General features: G+C 36.5%; 1 protein-coding gene across 5 annotated transcripts in view; it reads right to left on the bottom strand.

Annotated features, from left to right (window-relative positions):
- Window positions 1–22,846, bottom strand: part of UBXN2A (UBX domain protein 2A) — a 50,373-nt gene that overhangs the window by 1,174 nt on the left and 26,353 nt on the right. For 3 of the 5 annotated variants that reach the window (XM_082427486.1, XM_082427487.1, XM_082427488.1), the window contains exons 3-7: window positions 20,526–20,664; window positions 14,899–15,005; window positions 10,013–10,150; window positions 8,685–8,843; window positions 2,430–3,900 (exon numbers count right to left, since the gene is read on the bottom strand). In XM_082427486.1, coding sequence (XP_082283612.1) covers window positions 3,708–3,900; window positions 8,685–8,843; window positions 10,013–10,150; window positions 14,899–15,005; window positions 20,526–20,664 — 736 coding nt within the window. In that variant the 3' untranslated portion in view covers window positions 2,430–3,707. Of the gene's footprint in view, window positions 1–2,429; window positions 3,918–8,684; window positions 8,844–10,012; window positions 10,151–14,898; window positions 15,006–20,525; window positions 20,665–22,846 lie in introns of those variants that run through there. The other 2 variants (XM_082427490.1, XM_082427489.1) reach the window with 2 other exon arrangements.

The following is a 22,846-nucleotide window of genomic DNA, read 5'->3' on the forward strand; positions in this document are numbered from 1 at the left end:
TGCCTTTTGAAACAAAACTAAAGACTGATACACTTAAAAACATCTGAAAGGATGCACACCAATATGTTATTAGTGGTTATCTCTGAATGGTGGAATAGGTGAGCTAAAGATCATTTTAGCGTAACTGTATAATTTTCTCCAATGAATATGAATTATCTGTGCAAAAAACATACATTTAAATCAAGTGACAAAGAGCCAAATATTAGTCTACTGAATAAGCCACTTCTATTTGAAGATTCAGTGTGATGAGCAATGTTTAAATTAAATGGTTTGTACTAAGAGCAAAGGGGTAAATCTTACTAAGGATTCTTCACGCTAGTTCAACTAAGGACACAAAGGATGGTGTAAGAAATAAACACAACCATTGAGTTAGTATTAAAAATATCACATTTTAACACTTCTGAGTACTAAATGAAAGTAACATTGGTTAAAGTACCTGGCAAACAGAAAGCACCTAATAAATGTTTGCTGATTCTCAAACTGAATGACTCTGCCAAATAAAAATGACAAATGCATCCATATGTAACTTTCATAACAAACAAATGTAAATTATCTCACTGATCCTTTTAATGAACAGTATTTCATCTTTAAGACAACAGTTCTTTAACCGTTAGCAAGACTGCTTTCAAAATACTTTAAGGCACTGAAATAGATGCATACATAATTTCAACACAATTAAGTATAATGAAAAGTATTCTGAATGAGGGAAGTATATAAAATAAATAAGATCACCTTTATAACCTGGATAATGCATAGTAATTTAACCAATAAATTAGAATCTGTAAAATTAGATATGTACTTCTGCATATCACCCCCAACAATGGTTTTAAACTGATTGATGACTCTTTTGAAACAACTACTTAGGTCAAATTGTATTCCACATCTAAGATGCTGGCTTTATTTTCAAGTTTGCCTTCCCTTCCTAAATTCAGTTTGTTTTCTAAAGTCAACATGTTTTGGGTATTCTACATATTTAATTAACAACTTTAGAATTTTTAACTTTAATGTAAAAAGCTTTATCAGATGGTTCTCACTTTAGAAAACCTTTAAGAATATCATCCACATTAATTAGAGTTTTCACAATTACAAAAATGAGGGTTCTTGCTGATGACAGGTCTTTCTCTACAGAACTTCTCACTGGGGTGTATTCTGCATGTACACACAAGAAAACCTCTAATGTGTCTTCTGGTTAATAATTACTATAAACTGGAAAATCTACAAAGGAGGTCTTTTTATATGTACAAGAAAAATATTTCCAACAAGAAGTACCTTTATAAAAATATATGGAGAGTCAAAAATTGACTTATATTTATGCAAATGAAAATTATAAAATGCTTCATGATAGGCCTATATGAAACATTTTCTTACAGATTCTTGAAAATATATTAACAATGACTTACGTTATATCTGATTTTACCATCCCCTCACTTTTTTAAGAATGCCATTATTCTTGTTTTACTAAAGAGACGGCTCTACCACAGCCGTAAACGTTACAGACAATAAATATTTTCTATTATATATCTGTTCATTTCTGAGGGTAAATGACAAAAGGAAAAGGCTCTCCTTTATTCTCCCTCTCTTACTGATAAAAAGACCTCTACCACCTAGAAGGCTGAGAGCCAGAAAAGGAAGCATTCTTAAAATGAACTTCAAACATAAGATATATCTTATAAATCAGGTCATCTAGTTATGTGTATATTTCCCTTTTGTTATCCCTGAGCCTTTAATAAAAACCTCATTTAAATGTTGCAGCCTTGTCTCAGCTGTGCTTACAGAAGATAAAGCACAGGTTTATCTTATGATTAGTTCAGAATTAAAGGGTGGGAGGACAGTCTAAGAACAAACTGGTGGGATACAATAAAATTTAAAGGTCTAACAGTCCGATTTCAGTTGAGTCTTGCACTGTCCATGGTGCAGCACGAAGGTTTTATTTTATTAGGGTGGAAGCTTAGTGCAGCATTTCCTGAAGACTGGTTCTCCTACTACATACCTAAGAATTACTTGAGATTAAAAATGTAGACATCTGGAACCCATCCCAAATACAATGAATCGTTAAAATGTGTGTGGTAGGTGGCAGGTAACAGGCATTCTGAAAAGCTTCCCAAGTGATTCTTCCATGTTAAGGCTTGAGAATCACTGCAAATCACTGCTTTATAAGATTAGCTCTTTCAAGGGTTCTGCAAGGTCAAAACTATTTTCATAATTATACTAAGATGTTATTTGCTTTTTTTCACTTTCTCATGAATGTACAGTAGCATTTACTATAGGCTACATGATGTGTGATACTGCAACAGACATATAGAAGCAGATGAGATTCCATCTGTCTTCTTTAAATCAGACAGTAAAGATATTTGCAAAAAATGACATACAATGCCACGTTTCTCACTAAATCTTTTTAAATTTTGGAAAATAGACATTTTTCATAAATATGTTCTTTATATTAACACGTTTATTATTTTTAATGAATATTTTATAACTTTTTATTTTAAATATGATATTAGTATTTATAACCCACATAAACAAAAGGTCTTGAGACCAAAAAGTTTGAGAACTGCTCTTTCCAGCAGACATCCAGCACCCTATGAACATTACTGCTGTTAGGCATGGCCACTTAGTTCCTTGGCACATTCAATGTATATTTCACTTTAAATATGATTCAGTAGATCGTCTGCAAAAAGCTTCTTAAACTTATTGTCAGGCAAGGGGATTTAATCTGACAGGGAAATACTGAAGTGTAACCAGTTTTAGTTAAAAATCTAGCATGTTTTCCTTAGTGACATCAGAATGTAATAAATAATCCTTTGATATATAAATGGGCTGTGTGATGTATGAAATAGAAAACCATACTTTACACGACGCATTTAAAAAATGTCAATTAGTAACGTGACAACACTAGCATTAGATTCTACGTGGATGGTGGCAAACAAATGGCCCACTCCAAATGTTAACTAAGAACCCCTAATTTTTGAAAGAAAATAAAGTAGGGGATAAACTGCGGTTCCTAGAGAAAAAAGAATTCTTTTAAATTTATACATTTCGAAAATGTTGAAATGTATGTCAGCAGATTGATACTGACATTATACTAAGCTACACAATTTTATTCTTAAATGAAAATACATCCCAGATACTGTTGCCAAGTTAATATTTGAGTGTATCTTGCCATTAGACAATGCAAATTGGGAACACTTCTGAGGTTTAGGCATAGCTGTGGTGAAAGCAGTTCCTTCCAGCCTTTTGATTGTATTTCAGATAGATATAAAAAAATTGCATTGATGTTTTTAACCTGCCATGTATAATTTTTTAATGTATTGCTATTTAAAAAAATCTGAGACAGCTAACATTTAAACAAACCACTGCTGTTTGGGAATGATGTTTGAATGAAAGATGCTATGAACATATTTGCTAATTTATACCGTATTAAGATTTTAAATGATATAGTTATTTAATATATCTTACGTTAAATAACTGGTATTTGAAAATAAGTCTATTTTTCTTTCTGAGTAGCCTTCTGGGAAAAGTTCATTGAATATAGTTTCCAGTCATAGTTTACTTTCCTTACTTGTACTTATTTTAAAATCTTCTCATCAGGAGGGAGTTAAATAGTGCAAAGCCCAGCAAATCTGACTTCACCCCCATTTTGGTGTACATGTCCACTTATGACCATCATTTTTCTGGAAACTTTCCACTTAGTGTATCAAAAATCAATGTTATGAAAGTTCTTTAAAAGGTTCAGCGGTTTTTTTGAGTCTCTGAATGATTACAGCATTCTGTAAATTGGCTTCTTCCAGTGTGAGTGTTTCATCTAGCAATGTGAGGAAAGGCAGAGCTGTTGCCAGGGAAAAGGGAGGACTTCTTTGAGATCCTTGGTATTTTTCGATGAAGTCTTTGATGTGGCTTACCCTGCAAAATAGTACAAACTATTAATATAATTTTATGAAAACCTGAATTAGCTAATTTAAGGTAATAACTTGTGATGATACCTGGCTATGTTAATACAGAATAATCAAATTATGATGATATAACTACTCACTTGGGCTATCTTTCAAAGGTTCACCCCTGATGATAGTCAGGAATCACTATTCCTTATCTTAGATGTGACAAGGGTATTATAGTTACATTTTGAGTCTCTATTTTTTAGAAACACATTCTGAAATATCTACATATGAAACTATATGAAGTCTGGGATTTGCTTAACATAGTTCAGTGGGAACTGAGTGATGATGGATCACTATATCATCTCTTTGCTTTTGCATATGCCTGAAAGTTTCTATAACAGAAAAATCTACGTATCTTGCTCTGAATGGATCAGAAATGGTCCAACCAGTAATCCTACAAAGACACAGGCCGTATCTCTTCAATACAATGTCAGACTGTGCTTCAAATATAGTCAAGAAAATTCTTAACCCAGTGCAGGTAGATTTTCAGTTAGTATAATGAACACTATAATGTAATATAATCACTGCAATCTTTTTTTTTTTAATAACAGTGATTTTTAAAAATTTATTTATTTTATTTATTTTTGGCTGCATTTGGTCTTCATTGCTGCAAGTGGGCTTTCTTTAGTTGTGGCAAGCGGGGGCTACTCTTCGTTGCAGTGCACATGCTTCTCATTGCGGTGGCTTGTCTTTGTTACGGAGCACGGGCTCTAGGCGTGTGGGCTTCAGTAGTTGTGGCACATGGGCTCAGCAGTTGTGGCTCGCAGGCTCTAGAGTGCAGGCTCAGTAGTTGTGGCGCATGGGCTTCGTTGCTCCGCGGCATGTGGGATCTTCCCGGACCAGGGCTCGAACCCGTGTCCCCTGCATTGGCAGGCGGATTCTTAACCACTGAGCCACCAGGGAAGTCCTCCCAATCACTGCAATCTTGAAGGTAGCTCAAAGTTATGTTCATGTAAGTATATGCGTGTGTAATAGAAAGGGAAAGTACGTATACAGTTCATCGAAATTAAGATGCCACTGGGAGTTCCCTGGTGGCCTAGTGGTTAGGATCCTGGGCTTTCACTGTCGTGGCCTGGGTTCAATCCCTGGTCGGGGAACTGAGATCCTGCAAGCCAGGCAGCACGGCCAAAAAAAAACCCCTGAGATGCCACTGATTCTAAGACTTGCCATTTTATGTACTACTAAAATTTAAAAAAATCCAGATTATGACAAAATAGTTTCTTGAACACTTAGAATTTTTATATTTATTGAAAGAGCACTTTTAACTAATTTTCACACAAATATTCATCAAATCACTTACTTCCAAAATAAGATTAGAATAAAATGGTTAAGTCATTCCTAACAGTTGAACGTTATTCAGACTCAGATCCTTCAAATCACTTCTGATTCAGTCATTGATGTACATGTTTTTCCATATAATACTCCCTTCTGTATCACTGGGTGTGTTGATGATACAGCAGTACTTTGAAAAGTGCTCCACTACTGTCTCTGGGATGATCTTTCATTGAGCTGACACTTGTTCTGCATGCTTTGAGGCAGATGCCAAGGCAAAGACAATTGTGTCATGACTGCCATATGGCCAACAAGAAATTATAAGGATGCATCCCCATTTCAGAGATGCTAAAACGTGAAAAAATGTGCAAACAAGAATTAATGCGGCTTCCCTGGTGGCGCAGTGGTTGAGAATCTGCCTGCCAATGCAGGGGACACGGGTTCGAGCCCCGGTCTGGGAAAATCCCACATGCCGTGGAGCAACTAGGCCCGTAAGCCACAACTACTAAGCCTGCGCGTCTGGAGCCTGTGCTCCGCAACAAGAGAGGCCGCGATAGTGAGAGGCCCGCACACCGCGATGAAGAGTGGCCCCCACTCGCCGCAAGTAGAGAAAGCCCTTGCACAGAAATGAAGACCCAACACAGCCAAAAATAAATAAACAAACAAACAAACAAATAAATAAAATTTAAAAAAAAAGAATTAATGAAATATGACATCACCAAGGACAGAATTTTCCCATTCAATCAAATTCACCAATTGCCACTCTGTTAACCTGTGCAGGTTACCAAAAAAATCAAGAAAATGGTCACTTGTATTTATTTGGGTACCAAAAATTGGATAACGAAAGGCTAAAGCTTATGGAAAAGAATATAAGTACAAAAAAACCCACTAAAGATTAAAGGAACTGTGCAGTAAAAATTAAAAATGTGTACTGTGATCTCTACAATACTACTACGAGAATAAAGAAATGCCAATCTAAAAAGCTAAGAGAGGATAAAAAATAATACTCATTAAGCTCAAAAAGAGGCAAGAAAGGAGGAACGAAGAATAAAAAGACATGGGGTAAAGAGAAAACAAAGAGCAAGATTGTAGCCTTAAACCTAACTAGTTCAGGATATTATAAAACATTATAAAAACTGGACTAAACATTCCAGTTAAAAAACAAAGCTTGGTTCATTATCACTTAATAAATACCGTTGGCCAGTCAAAGGTTTTTAAATGCTTCAAGTCATTCAGGGGAAAAAAATGGTACGTGACTATTTGTTACTGAAAATGCCAGTATTTTTCTAGACAAAGAAGTTGGGATTAAAATATTTTATTTCCCTAAAAAGAAACAAACCTGAGTTGTAGACAACAAACTTATGGTTACCAAGAGGGGAAGGGTAGGGTGAGACGAACTGGGAGAGTGGGATTGACATATATACACTACTATGTATAAAATAGATAATAATGAGAACCTACTGGCATACAGGCCAGATATGAGAGGGAGTTGTGGTGGCCCAGATCAGGGAATCCGAGTCCAGGTTGGGTGAAGAGGACGTCTGCACAGGAAAGCGGCCCATCTTCCTGGTGTCAGAGTCTGACCAGCACGAGGAGGGCGCCCATGTAGAGGGAGGCAGGTGGGGACGGTTGCAGTACGAGCAGGGTTAGGAGTGTGTCCACACAGAAGAGGTGTTCAGTGCAGAGTGTCAGAGGCCAAGTTGGGTTAGGAATATAGGAGAGGTGGTGCACAACAGGCTGTCTCAAGCAGAATAAAAAGAGCATTCATACAGAGGAGGGGCCAACTGCAGTGTGTCAGAACCAGAAAGAGGTGGAGAGTGACCACTCATGGGGGAGGATAGGCAGCACTGACTGCCAGAGCCCAGGAGGGCAAACAGGTCACTGGCATGATGTGATGTGTCAAGAGACCCAGCAGGAAGAGGAAGGCTTCCAGGCTGGGGAGGAGGCAGCAGTAGAAGAAGGGGACTGGTTACATGTAGGATAACTGATCAATAAATAAATATATTGCGGGCTTTCCTGGTGGTGCAGAGGTTAAGACTCTGTGCTCCCAATGAAGGGGGCCCGGGTTCAATTCCTGGTCAGGGAACTAGATCACACATGCATACCGCAACTAAGAGTTCACATGCCACAACTAAGGAGCCCGCCTGCTGCAACTAAGACCCAGGGCAACCAATAAATAAATATTTAATAAATAAATAAATAAATATATTGAGAATAACTGGAGCCAAGTTTCTCACTGAAGAAAGTTAACCTGAAGAAAGTGAAGTAGTTACAAATACGGAAAGGGGAAAACTAGAATAAACCCTGTGGTGGTGAACTGAAATTAGAGGTATCTATGTGAACTCATGGTTTTCGCTATGCAAAGATATAAAAATACAGATGTAAATGTGTGTGTATATATATGCATATGTGTATGTATGTATAGACACCTGTAGCTCTTTCCACTCAGAGGGCCTGGGAATGGTGGCAATAAGTATACCTAGTAACCAGATCCTCAATACCCTTGGCCACTAAAAAGAACCAGGGCTTCTTAGAAAACGTACAGAATGAACCTGAAAAAAAATTTTGTGCCAATAAACAAGAAAATGCTCAAAGAATGATGGGAAGATGTAAAAAGTTTAAAGGAGGTCCCAGGAACTTGGAAACCTATATACAATATGTCCCTACTTTAATTAAAATGAAAAAACATTTTAAGATGAGATAAAAGCTGGAAAAATCCATCAAACTACTAGTAGTGATTATCTCTGGGTGATGGAATTTAACTTGATTTCAATTTCTTTCAGTACTTTCCTGTATTATCATTCCTTTTCTACAATTAACAGAAAAATACACACATAATGCTAATGATCAACTTAAAAACATATTAAAAATAATTCTTTTAAAATTATGTACCTAGGGCTTCCCTGGTGGCGCAGTGGTTGAGAATCTGCCTGCTAATGCAGGGGACACGGGCTCGAGCCCTGGTCTGGGAGGATCCCACATGCCACGGAGCAACTAAGCCCGTGAGCCACAATTACTGAGCCTGCGCGTCTGGAGCCTGTGCTCCGCAACAAGAGAGGCCATGACAGTGAGAGGCCTGCGCACCGCGATGAAGAGTGGCCCCCTCTTGCCACAACTAGAGAAAGCCCTCGCACAGAAACGAAGACCCAACACAGCCAAAAATAAATAAATAAATAAAAATTAAAAAAAAAAAGATACAGGATGCCCACTTCAATTTGCATTTCAGATAAACAATGAAAAATATTTTTTAAAAAATTATGTATCTAGGTAAGCAGGAAAACTAATGAAATGATAATCCATAAAACAGACTGAAAATACTTCATTAATGTCCAAGAATTTCCACTGTCATGAAACATTATGTTTAGAGATTTATTAAGATCCTTAGTTCTTAAAAATAGCTGTTGACTGACCTGAAAAGAAGAAATACAATTAAAACTTAGGGAACAAATCAGACAAATAATGAAATGGAAGACTCACCTATGAGAAATGTTAAATTTCTGGACAATCCTTTTCCCATTGGCTAACCAGATCTGTATATTAGTGATGGGTTCCAGACTGTTTAGTGGGACAGTAGACAACTTATTTTTATTCTCAACTTCAATAGTCTTCGCTTTAGAAACAATTTTTGGTGTAGCACTAAGAAAATGCAGACAACAAGTCAGATGCATGTTTTTCATTAAGCAGAACTTTATCATTAAACAATTACTATAAAAACTTTACAGTAAGTATAGCTTTTAGGAAGATTTTAGCTAGTCACAGCTGTTCCCTAACACATAAAGATATTAATATCAGTTATATCTATCATACATGATGATTATAGGAATCTAACAAAATTATGCACATCTAAGTAATTTGTAAGCTTGTGGACTGTTACGTAAGTATACTTGAAGAGTATACTTATGTATTTGAATAGTGCCTTACAGAACAATTTTATAGTGCTGACAGATCTATGAACTTTACCTACCCCCCAGGTTAAAATTTCTAAAAGAAATGATAAGTTCTCTGTAGAGAACAGTCTTTGGGTTATAAAGGAAATGAAAGGAAACAAAGTATTCCCTCATCACTCTGAAAGTCACATTGGGATATTTTTACATGTGTGGATGAATATGCACTTATATACCGTACCAATCTTGATAATTAATATATGAGAATTCATAAAAATGAAAGCAATCCTATATTTAACCTCTTCGCATATTCTGCCATAGGCATAATTAGATAAGATGAATACTGCGAAGTTTGAAAATATTGGGCTGGTCAAAAAGTTCGTTTGGGTTTTTCGGAAGAGCTTATGAAAAACCCGAACGAACTTCTTGGCCAACCCAATAATTAAAGGCTCTGATACTGATACTAACTTTATCAGGCATTGTTTCACTTTTATTACCTCAAAATTCAGATAATGATCAGAGAACACAATGCTGAAGGCATTGGTAACTATAATACAGAACCCTATGTCCAAACACTAGCCTACATACTCTGACATTAATGGCAAAGCTCAAGTGGTGGGTGCAAGGGAGAAAAAATGATTTATCCACCCAATTTTGCCCAACATCCTCATTAAGCCAGGCACTTCTGATCGGATAAAACCAAAAAAGCCACCATGACTTTTTAGTATAGTGCCAGCATATGTTAATTTACACTAAGGTGAATATGACTTAGAAGTTCTCAATAAAAGTTAACATGAAAAATCTCATTTCCAATGGGAGAAATGGTAACTCTATATATGTGGTCTACATAGTAAAATAATGACAAGCTGAATATTAGTCAAACCTCTGCTTATGGAAATTACAGATCATGAGCCTACTCACCTTCCCAGTCTGTGACCCTGTCCTGAGAAGGGCTGGAACACAGGCTTCGTTGACATACATACTTCATTTTTCTTATCTTCAACTTTAACATCGACCTCCTCTTTATCAAAAACTCCCCGAAATTCTAAAGGTAATTCCCTTGGAAAGTAAAGAAAGAAAGTGATAAAGCCCCTAATATGTTTTTTCTTTCTCTGAAAAACATGCTGTGTATGTAAAAAGAATAGAAAAATATACAGAAATAAGAGGCATATATATTCTATACAATAAAAACTAAATGTATTTAAAATAATACAGTTAGAGAAAAATCAAGCTCTTATTTCATTCTTTAAAATGAAAATATAGCTACATGCTGGTTCTAGAAAAACAAGACATAAAAAAATGTAAACACATAGATTTAAGAAAGAAAATGACAGCCCCCCTCCCCCAAAAGTGACAGCCCTTATAATTCCACTCTCACTCTAATAAAAAACTTTGGGGTGTATCTCCTAAATTTTCTCTCTCTATATAGTAAAATTCCACATAATAATTATATTTTTTCCAAAGATGGTATCATTCTATGTACATTATTCTGTATTTTGCAAACTGCTTTAAAAAAAAAAAAGCAATATACCACAGAAATCTTCTCATGTTAGTATATGGATATATGTCATTCATTTTTACCACATGCACACTGTTATTCTGTTATAAAGTAAATCAAATGGTACAAACATATAAAATACTCTTTTCATCTTTTTCTTACTGATTTGTAAGAAATTTGTATATATTCCATTTACAGGATATATGTGAAACAAGTATTCCCAGTTTGGCATTTGATTTTACATAATAAAATTTATCTTTCTTATATTGCTTCTGGGATTCATGCCAACTATAACTATATGCAACAACATGGATGAACATCCTAAAGAAATAAGCTGAGTAGACACGAAAAATAAACATATTGCATTTACATAGAGTTCAAAAAAACAGATAAAATGAAAAAATTATAAAGAAAAGCAAAGAACAACTTACTACTAAAGTTAGGATAGCATTACTTCTGTGATATTGCTACAAATAATGTGAATTTAATCTTATCATGAGGATGAAATCAGATAAATCTGAATTGAGAGACATTCTACATAATTTGGGCCCATAATCTTCAAGTGTCAAGGTCATTAAAAAAAGACAAAAACAAAAACTGAGAAACTGTTCCCTCCTGAAGGAGACTAAAGAGACATGACATTTAAAAGCAATGTGTAATTCTGAATTGGATGCTTTTGATATAAAGGATAATATTAAGATAAAAAGTGAAACCTGAATACATTCTGAGGAATAACTGGTAATAATATTATACATCAATAGATGGTTGTATTGTGGTTACACAGGAAAATATATTTCCTTTTTAATAAAAATACAAACTAAAGTATTCAGGATGATGAGGCATCACTTTAGCAACTTACTCTCAAATGCTTTTAGAAAAGTTCTTTGTACCACACTTGCAACTTTTGTATTAGTTTGAAAAAGATTCCAAATTAATTATATTATATAATATAGAGCCATTTAAAATCTGTATATACATTGTACATATACATATATACAGACCTGTATATGTGTATGTATATATTGAAAATTGGTTAGATGTAGAATACTATCAACCCTTCTGAAATAAAAACTGACCAAAATAAGTACATTGCACAACTAAATTGATGTTACACATAAAATCATGTGCTAAGGACAGTGTCATAGGACAGATATTTAATTTTGTGTATCTTTTTAGGAAAGCAGAAGCATGAATATGAGCATCAATTGCTGAAAGAATGTTCATGCTTTTTATTCATTAATTTTCTTTCTATCAATCTATCATGAAAGAGTAATCGGAGGTTCAGTTCGAACTTTAAGCACAATTATAAAAAAACATAGGAGTAAGGGACTTCCCTGGTGGTCCAGCGGTTAAGACTCTGTGCTCCCAATGCAGGGGGCACAGGTTCAATCCCTGGTCAGGGAACTAGATCCCACATGCCACAACTAAAAGATTCCACATGCTGCAACTAAAGATCCAGCATGTATCAACTAAAGATCCCATGTGCTGCAACTAAAGATCCCACATGCTGCAACTAAGACCTGGCGCAGCCAAATAAATAAAATAAATAAATATTAAAAAACAAAAACAAGAAAAAGAAAACATAGGAGTAAAATCTTCAAGGCCCTGAATTAGGCGATGGTTTCTTAGATATAACACCAGAGCCAAAAGTGACAAAAAAAAAAAAAAATCGATAAATCAGACCTCATCAAATTTAAAACTTTTATGCCTCAAAGGACATCATCAAAAAATGAAAAGACAACACAAAGAATGGGAGAGAATATTGTCTCCAAAATACATCATTAACTCTTACAACTCAACAGCAAGGCAAATAACCCAATTTTAAAAATAGGCAAGGGAAAAAAAAATGGACAAAGGATTTGTATAGACATTTCTTCAAAGAAGATACACATGTGGTCCATAAGTACATGAAAAGATGCTCAGTATTACCGGTCATTAGAGAAATGCAAATCAAACCACAACAAGACACCAGTTCTTATTCACTTGGATAGTTATAATTTAAAAAACGAGACACTAACAAGTGTTGGCAAGGATATGGAAAAACTGGAACTATCATACACTGTTGGTGGAAATATAAAATGGTGCAGTAACTTTGGAATACAGTTTGGCAGTTCTTCATAAACAGAGTTAACAACAATTCCACTCCTAGACCTAAGAGAATTGAAAACATATGTCCACACAAAAACTTGTACACAATGTTCGTAGAAGCATTATTCGTAATAACTAAGATGTGGAAATAACCCGAATACCTATCCACTGATAAATGGATAAACTAAATGTGGTATACCCATACAATGCAACACTATTTGGCAATAAAGAGGAATGAAGAACTGTTAAAAGCTACAACATGAATGAACTTTGAGAACATTATGCTGAGTGAAAGAAATCAGACATAAAATGATTCCATTTATATGCAATGTTCAAACTAGGCAAATCCATAAAAGTAGAAAGTAGATTGTGGTTGCACAGGGCTGTGAGGAGGGGCAAATGGAGAGTGATTACTAGTATGGGGTTTCCTTTTAGGGTGAAGAAGTGTTCCTGAATGAACAGTGCTGATAGTTGCATAACTCTGTGAATATATTAAAAAATAATGAATTGTATACTTTAAAAGGGTAAATTCTATGGTAGGCTAATTATATCTCAATAAAGTGGTAATTTAAAAAATAAAGTTATTATTTTTAAAAAAATTAAATAACAAGGATAGTCAGATATTTTTTGATAGTGGGAGACATAAGAAATAATCATATTATCAACAACTAAGTATATATATAAAAATTATGGGTCATCATTGTAACAAAACAATATGCAGATATAGTCAAGTATTTCAAGATAGTCAAAAAATTTTTTTAGCAATATTATTATTTTTAAAAATAAAGTTATTTATTTATTTATCTATTTTTGGCTGCAGTGGGTCTTTGTTGCTGCACGTGGGCTTTTCCCTGGTTGTGGCTAGTGGGGGCTACTCTTCGTAGCGGTTCGCAGGCTTCTCATTGTGGTGGCTTCTCTTGTTGCGGAGCACGGGCTCTAGGCGCATTGGCCTCAGTAGTTGTGGCACGTAGGCTCAGTAGTTGTGGCGCATAGGCTTAGTTGCTCCGAGGCATGTGGGATCTTCCCAGACCAGGGCTTGAACTCATGTCCCCTGCATTGGCAGGCGGTTTCTTAACCATTGTGCCAAAAGGGAAGCCCTGACAGGCAGATTCTTAACCACTGCATGACGAGGTAAGTCCCAAGATAGTCAAAATTTAAAAAATATATATATATGTATATTATATTGGGACTTCCCTGGTGGCACAGTGGTTAGGAATCTGCCTGCCAATGCAGGGGACACGGGTTCGAGCCCTGGTCTGGGAAGATCCACATGCCGTGGAGCAACTAAGCCTGTGTGCCACAACTACTGAGCCTGCGCTCTAGAGCCCATGTGCCACAACTACTGAGCCCGCGTGCCACAACTACTGAGCCTGAGCTCTAGAACCCGCAAGCCACAACTACTGAGCCCATGTGCCACAACTACTGAAGCCCACGTGCCTAGAGCTTGTGCTCCGCAACAAGAGAAGCCACCACAATGAGAAGCCCGTGCACCACAACGAAGAGTAACCCCCACTCCCCGCAACTAGAGAAAGCCTGCGCACAGCAAGGAAGACCCAACTCAGCTAAAAAAAAAAAAAAAAAAACCAAAAAAAGACACATAGGATGTTATGTGGTATTAAGTAACAACTGGCAAAGTGAATTAATTTAAGTCAGATTTTGGTTGGTCAGAGTTCAAATTGCTGACCCTTCAAAATTACAGCTGTGGTTCTTTTAAGAAAACTCATCTTATGAAAAAAATCTGAATTTATAAAAGAAAAAGTGTCTGAATGCATAGGAACATGTGAACAACATTAAAAGGAATCTTCTAAATGAAATATATCTAAAATATCCTTCTTGGACTTTCCTGGTGGTGCAGTGGTTAAGAATCCGCCTCCCAATGCAGGGGACACGGGTTCAAGCCCTGGTCCAGGAAGATCCCACATGCCGTGGAGCAACTAAGCCCTTGCGCCACAACTACTCAGCCTGCGCTCTAGAGGCCTCGAGCCACAACTACTGAGCCCACGTGCCACAACTACTGAAGCCCACACGCCTAGAGCCTCTGCTCCGCAACAAGAGAAGCCACCGCAATGAGAAGCCCATGCACCACAACGAAGAGTAGCCCCCGCTCTCCACAACTACAGAAAGCCCGCTAGCAGCAATGAAGACCCAACACAGCCAAAAATAAATAAATAAATTTAAAATAAATAAATAAAATATCCTTCTATTTACAAAGATTGCTTACCCTTTTTTGATGGCGTTCAGAAACTGCTGACTTGCACCATCAGAATAACTTCTGAAATCATCATTGACTGTGAATCCATTTTTCCATAATTTTATACTTATATCTGCCTGCAAAGCAGTAAGAAAAAAAATGTATCATGTTAATAAATGAAATGTACTAATAAACTAAAAGTCCCTTGAAACTTTCTTCTATCAGTGTATATTTTATGTATCAATCTTTTCTTTAAAATTGAGATATACCTGACATATAACATTGTATTAGTCTTAGGTATACAACATAATGGTTTGATATATACCTCTATTGTAAAATGATTACAGAATAAGTGTAGTTAACATCCATTACCACACACAGCTGCAAATTTTTTTTTAATTTTTATTTATTTATTTATTTATGGCTGTGTTGGGTCTTCGTTTCTGTGCGAGGGCTTTCTCCAGTTGCGGCAAGTGGGGGCCACTCTTCATCGCGGTGCGCAGGCCTCTCACTATCGCGGCCTCTCTTGTTGCGGAGCACAGGCTCCAGACGCGCAGGCTCAGCAATTGTGGCTCACGGGCCTAGTCGCTCCGTGGCATGTGGGATCTTCCCAGACCAGGGCTCGAACCCGTGTCCCCTGCATTGGCAGGCAGATTCTCAACCACTGCGCCACCAGGGAAGCCCTACACATTTTTTAAATATACCATTCTTAACAGCAAGCTTCAAATGTAAAATATCAAAAATTATAATGTACACATAAAATATGGTTCATAATGAATAATATTTTAAAATAATTCATTAATAATTTTGTTTAAGAGAGCTCATTTGCAAAAATATTCTGTGCCCTGTCTTAGAGGACACTAAAGCTTTCTGGCCAGAACAGACTTCTCAACAGTTAGAGAAGGACTTTGAAATGACTTGAACATTAGACTTTGAACATTAAGAATAATAAAGGGGGAAAAAAAACTATGAGTAATTAATGGCTATTCCTTCAAATATAAACTATCAGTGTTACTGTTATCAATATTTCATCTCTCAACATCTTGTTGATCATCTCCTAAGAACATTATTTATTCACTCATTCAATCAAAGAAGTCACTGTAGAAATATAGAAAGGTTCAGAAATACAGTAGAATGCAGGGATGCTTCAGGCTGAACACAGAAGGACTGATTAAAAACCATTTAAGAAAATAGACTATTAGAGGCCTTCCCTTGTCTCTAGCATTTATTCATTCAGCATATGTTTACTGAGTGACTAATATGTAACAGACACTCCATTAAAATGTTCGGGAAAACAATCTCAATAATGATAGCATATATTATTAGCCTGCCTGCCTATCTATCTGTCTGTCTATGTACCTATCTGAGAGAGCACTTGTGTGTACACTTATATGTACCAAACACTGTTTAAAGTACTTTCCCTACATAAATTTATTTAATCCTCCTAAAATCCACACAAGGTGGGTATTATTATTATTATCCTTTTTATAGACAGGAAAATAGAAACACAGAAGATTAATTAAATTGCCCAATATTACATAGTCAGTAAGGGTGGAGCTGGGGTTGGAATCCATACTATCAACCACTATACTATATTACCTCTTTTTTTTACCTGTAACCAAACTGCCAAGACTCTGCTCTCATGGTACTCACAGAAAAGAATGAGAACTAAAAAAACTGTACAAATGAACTTACTTACAAAACAGAAATAGAGTCACAGATGTAGAAAACAAACTTATGGTTACCAACGGGGAAAGTGGCAGGGAGGGATAAATTGGAAGATTGGGATTAACACATATATAAAACAGACAACTAATAAGGACCCACTGTATAGCACAGGGAATCCTACTCAATACTCTGTAATGACCTATACAGGAAAAGAATCTAGAAAAGAGTGGATATATGTATATGTGTAACTGATTCACTTCGCTGTACAGCAGAAACTAATACAACATTGTAAATCAACTATACTCCAATAAAAATTAATTTAAAAAAAAAGAAAAGAAAAGAATGAGAACAAAACAAATAGGAAAAGAGCACATAAAGACACTGAGGAGGGGAATTCCCTAGCAGTCCAGTGGTTAGGACCGGTACTTTCACTGCTGAGGGCCCGGGGTTCAATCCCTGGTCAGGGAACTATCCCACAAGCTGCATGGCACGGCCAAAAAAAAAAAAAAAAAAAAAGACACTGAGGAAAACAGAAGAAACTTAAAAACAAAAATCTAAAAATGATAATTAATACACTTATATAAGAGAGGATGTCTGAAAGGGAGTAGGAGGGAATATTCAGGGAGCAAAAGAGCTCTTAGAAACTTAAAGTGGAAATTAAATAAAAGGATTGAATATAAGGTTGAAGAAATATTACAATTAAAATAGAACAAAACAACAAAGAGGTGGAAAACAGGAGAAATAATAAGAGACTCAGTCCAAGAGATCCATTATCTAAGTAAAAATATTATAGAGAGACAGACAACAGAGGGGAGCAAAATATCGAGAAGCAACATGAGAAAATGTCCTAAAAGAGTAATATACAAGTTTCTGTATTGAATGAATGAAAAAGAATCTATACCAAGGCCCATCAGAACATGAGGAGATTAAAGAAAAGATGCTAATAGGTTGCAGGGAGCAAAAACATGCCACACACACAGGCTCAGATGCCAAAACAGCAATCTATCAATCATGTGTGAAGGCAGAATAAAGGCAAATTCAGGTGTGCAAGGTTTTAAGCCATCCATTTCCCATGCACTCTTTTTACACGCACTTTCTGCATAAAACACCTCAAGACTGGCTTCATAAAAATGGAAACATACAGGGTAGGGGTTGGGAGAGGCACAGAATTCAGTGCACCAGAAGTGAGAGGAGAGATCAATAAAGTGCTCAGGATCATAGATTCCAGGGCAGCAGCAGTGTAACTCCCCTAGAGGACATCGGAGAAAGAAGGCCTTCACCACAGTTGTCCTGCAGAAAAAATTAAACTGGTAAAATTATCTAATATGTTCAAACATACTGGAAAAAGATACAGCCTGCTATCAGAGTTCGGGGATGAATAAATGACAGGCACAAAGAAAATTAAGTAAATATGGAAGGGAAAAAACTATTAATTCTAATGAAAATTTAAAAGGCAGTCAGGAAAAGAAATATAACACACTATATGACTCAGTGATGCTGTACAGTATTTACAAAGTCATAAAGATATAAACAATGATAATTGATTTAATCCCAAATTATGATATAATTATGTTAGTCAAATGAGAGGAGGTGGTTTGGGGATGAGGGGAAGGAAGAATAAGAGCTAAAATCTCATTTTCTATTTTTAAAAAGTCAATACATAATTTGAAAAAACTAAAAAGTCAAGAACTATCATTATTAGTATATTATTAGAAATACAGTCTTTATACGAGAAGAAATAGTTAAGACTACCTCTGGGTAGTGATTGCCTCTGGGAAGTAGATATCACGGCCATGGAGGAACCGGGCTGCTATTTTTCAACCTAAGTCCTTCAGACTTCAGTCTGAAGAACTAAAGAACTCTCTCTGAGCTCTCAATGCAGGGGGTCCGGATTCGATCACTGGTCAGGGAACTAGACCTCACATGCGTGTCGCAACTAAGAGTTTGCATGCCACAACTAAGGAGCCTGCCTGCCGCAACTAAGACCCAGTGCAACCAAATAAAATAAATAAGTAAAAAATATATTAAAAAAAAAATTTTAAAGGCAAATTAGAGTAAAGGGATCTCTTTAATGTCTGACTTCGAAAAGCCAGCTAGATTCTCATAATTGCTGCTGCCTTCAGTCTGCTGTGATATGGCATTTTGATTGAAGTACATTAAAAAAAAAAAAAAAAAAAATCAAGCCTCAGACAGATATGTAGTTGCAAAAAGAAGCATTTTAATAGCTTTTCCAAGATACTACATCAAAATGTAGTAAGTGGTAGTATCTCAAAAGTTAGTTGAAAATATCACATGATAACACATATGTAGAATCTAAAAAAATGATACAAGTGAATATATTTACAAAACAGAAACAGACTCATAGATATAGAAAACAAACTTATGGCTACCAAAGGGGAAAGGTGGGGTGAGGGATAAATTAGGAGTTTGGGATTAACAGATAAACACTACTACATATAAAATAGATAAACAACAAGGGCCTCCTGCATAGCACAGGGAACTTATATTCACTATCTTGTAATAACCTATAATGAAAAAGAATTTGAAAAAAAAATATATTACATATATTTTATATATATTATATATATCATATATATTTTATATACATTATATATATTATATTATATATTTTATATATATATATATATATATATATATATATATAAAAAAAACTGAATCACTTTGCTGTACATCTGAAACTAACACAACTTTTTTCTTTTTTGGGCCACGCCGCGTGGCTTGTGGGATCTTAGCTCCCCAGCGAGGGACTGAACCTGTGCCCTCTGCAGGAAAAGCTCAGAGTCCTAACCACTGGACAGCCGGGGAATTTCCTAACAACATTTTAAATCAACTGTACTTCAATTAAAAAAAAAAAAAGTTGAGGGACTTCCCTGGTGGCACAGTGGTTAAGAATCTGCCTGCCAATGCAGGGGACACAGGTTTGATCCCTGGTCTAGGAAGATCCCACATGCTGCAGAGCAACTAAGCCCGTGCGCCACAACTACGGAACCTGCGCTCTAGAGCCTGCGAGCCACAGCTACTGAGCCCACATGCCACAACTACTGAAGCCTGCACGCCTAGAGCCTGTGCTCCGCAACAAGAGAAGCCATCGCAATGAGAAGCATGCACACTGCAACGAAGAGTAGCCCCCGCTCGCCGCAACTAGAGAAAGCCCACGTGCAAAAACGAAGACCCAACGCAGCCAAAAATAAGTAAATGAAAAATAAATAAATTTATTCAAAAAAAAAGTTAGTTGAGAATCTGAACATGGAATCTGAAACTTAAAGGTATATTTATTAATATGACAATAATCCTGTCAGAAATATCTTTTAAGTTTTGGGAAGCTGTCAAATGCATGATGGCAGTTTATCAAAATTCTTACTTTCACTTAAAAAAGTTGATAAAATCATATCTTATCATTTGCAACAAATACTGTAAGTTGTTTCCCTTGAAGTGTCAGACTTCATACATTTTGAGAAAATGTCTGCAGAATATCCAAGACTGAATAACTAGTTGTCTGTAAATCACTTTCATGTAAAAACAGTACACCATGAAAAAGCAGAGTGTCCAGCTTGTATCTCAAGCAATGGTACTTTTCCTTAAGATACTTCTGTATATTGTAGAAATGTTTTACATACACTTCATATTTTATCACATAGAATATTTGTAAGATGTGTATTAAAGAGTTGGGATTTAATGAAATGTGTAAATTTTACTGCTTCATCAAGGAAATTTTTAATTGAAACGAGTGTTTTTTCCCCCTGCAAGTTCAAGGAAAGAATACAGTAGTTACTGGTTCAGAGTGGTACCACTGCCTCAATTCCTCCTAAGGTGCCAGTTTTGCCTACCATTGCTTTTGCAGTATCAGTGCAAACTCAACACAGTGAAAAAAGTAAATAATATCTTACTATTATTATGAAAACAGTTTTGACCTCTAAAGGGCCATATTTTGAGAAGCACTGGGAAAGAAAAAATTTATGGACACTTACCTGTTTCTTTTGTTCAGTGGGAGACAAACATTTGGCACCAACCTTCTGAGCTTCCTCAAAAAGGCTGTCAACAAAATATTCACAATTTGTTTGCTGATTATCACTAAGAGGTTGGTGGTCAGATCCTGTTTCACAAACCCTATACACACACAAAAAAAAGAAAAATAAGCACTATTAACCACTAATTCTCTAAAAATTTACACAAATTGTTCTAGTTAAAGGATCTAGAACTGACACGCTACCTCCATGCCTGCAGTTGAGACTCTCTTCTGAATCAACATAGTAGATATGTGGCCTCGGGAAGTCATTAACACTTGTGGTCCAGAGCAGGGTTTTCTCAACTTCAGTCCATTGATATTTGGGGAGGGTTAATTCTTTGTTGGGCAGGCTGTCCTGTACACCGTAGGAAGTTTAGCAGCATCTGTGGCCGTTAAACCACTAGACGCCAGTAGCATGGACATCCCCCAACCCCCCAGTGTTATAATAATAAAAAACATCTTTAGACAATGCCAGATGGCCTCTGGGGGTGGGATGGGCAAAACTTCACCAGGTTGAAAACCACTGGTCCAGAGTAAAAACACGTGTTCTTTGTAAAGCTCTCAAAATGGCTTTAAGAGGGGTTACTGCTTCCCTGGTGGCGCAGTGGTTGAGAATCTGCCTGCCAATGCAGGGGACACGGGTTCGAGCCCTGGTCTGGGCAGATCCCACATGCCGCGGAGCGACTAGGCCCGTGAGCCACAATTGCTGAGCCTGCGCGTCTGGAGCCTGTGCTCCGCAACGGGAGAGGCCACGACAGTGAGAGGCCCGCGCACCGCGATGAAGAGTGGCCCCCACTTGCCGCAACTAGAGAAAGCCCTCACACAGAAACGAAGACCTAACACAGCCATAAATAAATAAATAAATAAATAAATAAATAAATAAATAAAAGAGGGGTTACTATGTACTTTTTGGTAACACAAAGCACTCTTGAAACTAAAGGTGGTAAGGTGTGAGGAACATTCATAATCATAGTTATGCTCCTTTGCACACTTCAGAATGAAATTTCCCACTCAAGACTTTCATCTGTAGTGGTTTAATACTCTACTGGGTTTTTTTTTTCTTTCTTTCTTTTCAAATTGAGGTACAACTGACATACAACATTTAGTTTCAGATATACAACATAACAATTCAATGCTTGTACGTACTGCAAAATAATCACCACAATGTCTAGTTAATTGTTAACATCCATCACCATGCATAGTTACAGAATTTTTTCCTTGTGATGAGAACTTTCAAGATTTACTCTCTTGGCAACTTTCAGATATGCAGTACAGTGTTATTAACTAAAGTCTCCATGATGTATATTATATCCCATGACTTATTTATTTTATAACTGGAAGTTTGTACCTTTTGACCACCTTCCTCCATTTTGCCCACCCCATCTACTGTTTTTGTATGTGTATGTGTGTTTATATTTTGTCATATAAGAAATATTACCTAAGATTTTGTTTGATAAAAGGATGGTTTCTGGTTGATCTTTTCTAAAGTCACATAGAAAATTCATAAATGTACTGAGAGATAATTTCTCAGATTTCTCAGATAATAATCAACACTTTTATAGTTCTTACACTGTGCCAGGATCTGCAAGGCAGATATTTTTATCCACATTTTATAGATAAGGAAAATGAGTCACAAAGAGGTTAAGTTACATGTTAGAGATTACACAGCTAGTAAGTGGCAGAAACAGAATACAAACCCTGTTAATCTGTCTTCCAAGTCTATGCTCCTAGCCATGATACATTATAAAGCCTCTCTTAATAGTTAATATTTACTAAGCATTTATTAATACATGCTAGGAACTTTTCTAAGCGCTTTACATGTGTTTACTCTTTCAATCTTCACAGTGACCTAAAAGGCACATATTGTTTTTATCCTCATTTACTAGGTAAAGAAAAAGCTTAAGCAATTTGCCCAAGATCGCAAAGCTACTGGGAGGCAGAGCTGGAAACTGAACTCAGGCTTCTAATGCCCCTACTCTTTTTCAATTTACTTATTTATTTATTATTTATTTTTGGCTGTGTTGGGTCTTTGTTGCTGAGCATGGGCTTTCTCTAGTTGCGGCGAGTGGGGGCTACTCTTCGTTGTGGTGCGCAGGCTTCTCATTGAGGTGGCTTCTCTTGCTGTGGAGCATGGGCTCCAGGCACGCGGGCTTCAGCGGCTGCGGCACGCGGGCTCAGTAGCTGTGGCTCGCGGGCTCTAGAGCACAGACTCACTAGTTGTGGCGCACGGGCTTAGTTGCTCCTCGGCATGTGGGATCTTCCTGGACCAGGACTCGAACCCAT

The sequence above is a fragment of the Balaenoptera physalus genome (assembly GCF_965194825.1).
Source record: "Balaenoptera physalus genome assembly, chromosome: 15".
NCBI classification, from domain to species: domain Eukaryota; kingdom Metazoa; phylum Chordata; class Mammalia; order Artiodactyla; family Balaenopteridae; genus Balaenoptera; species Balaenoptera physalus.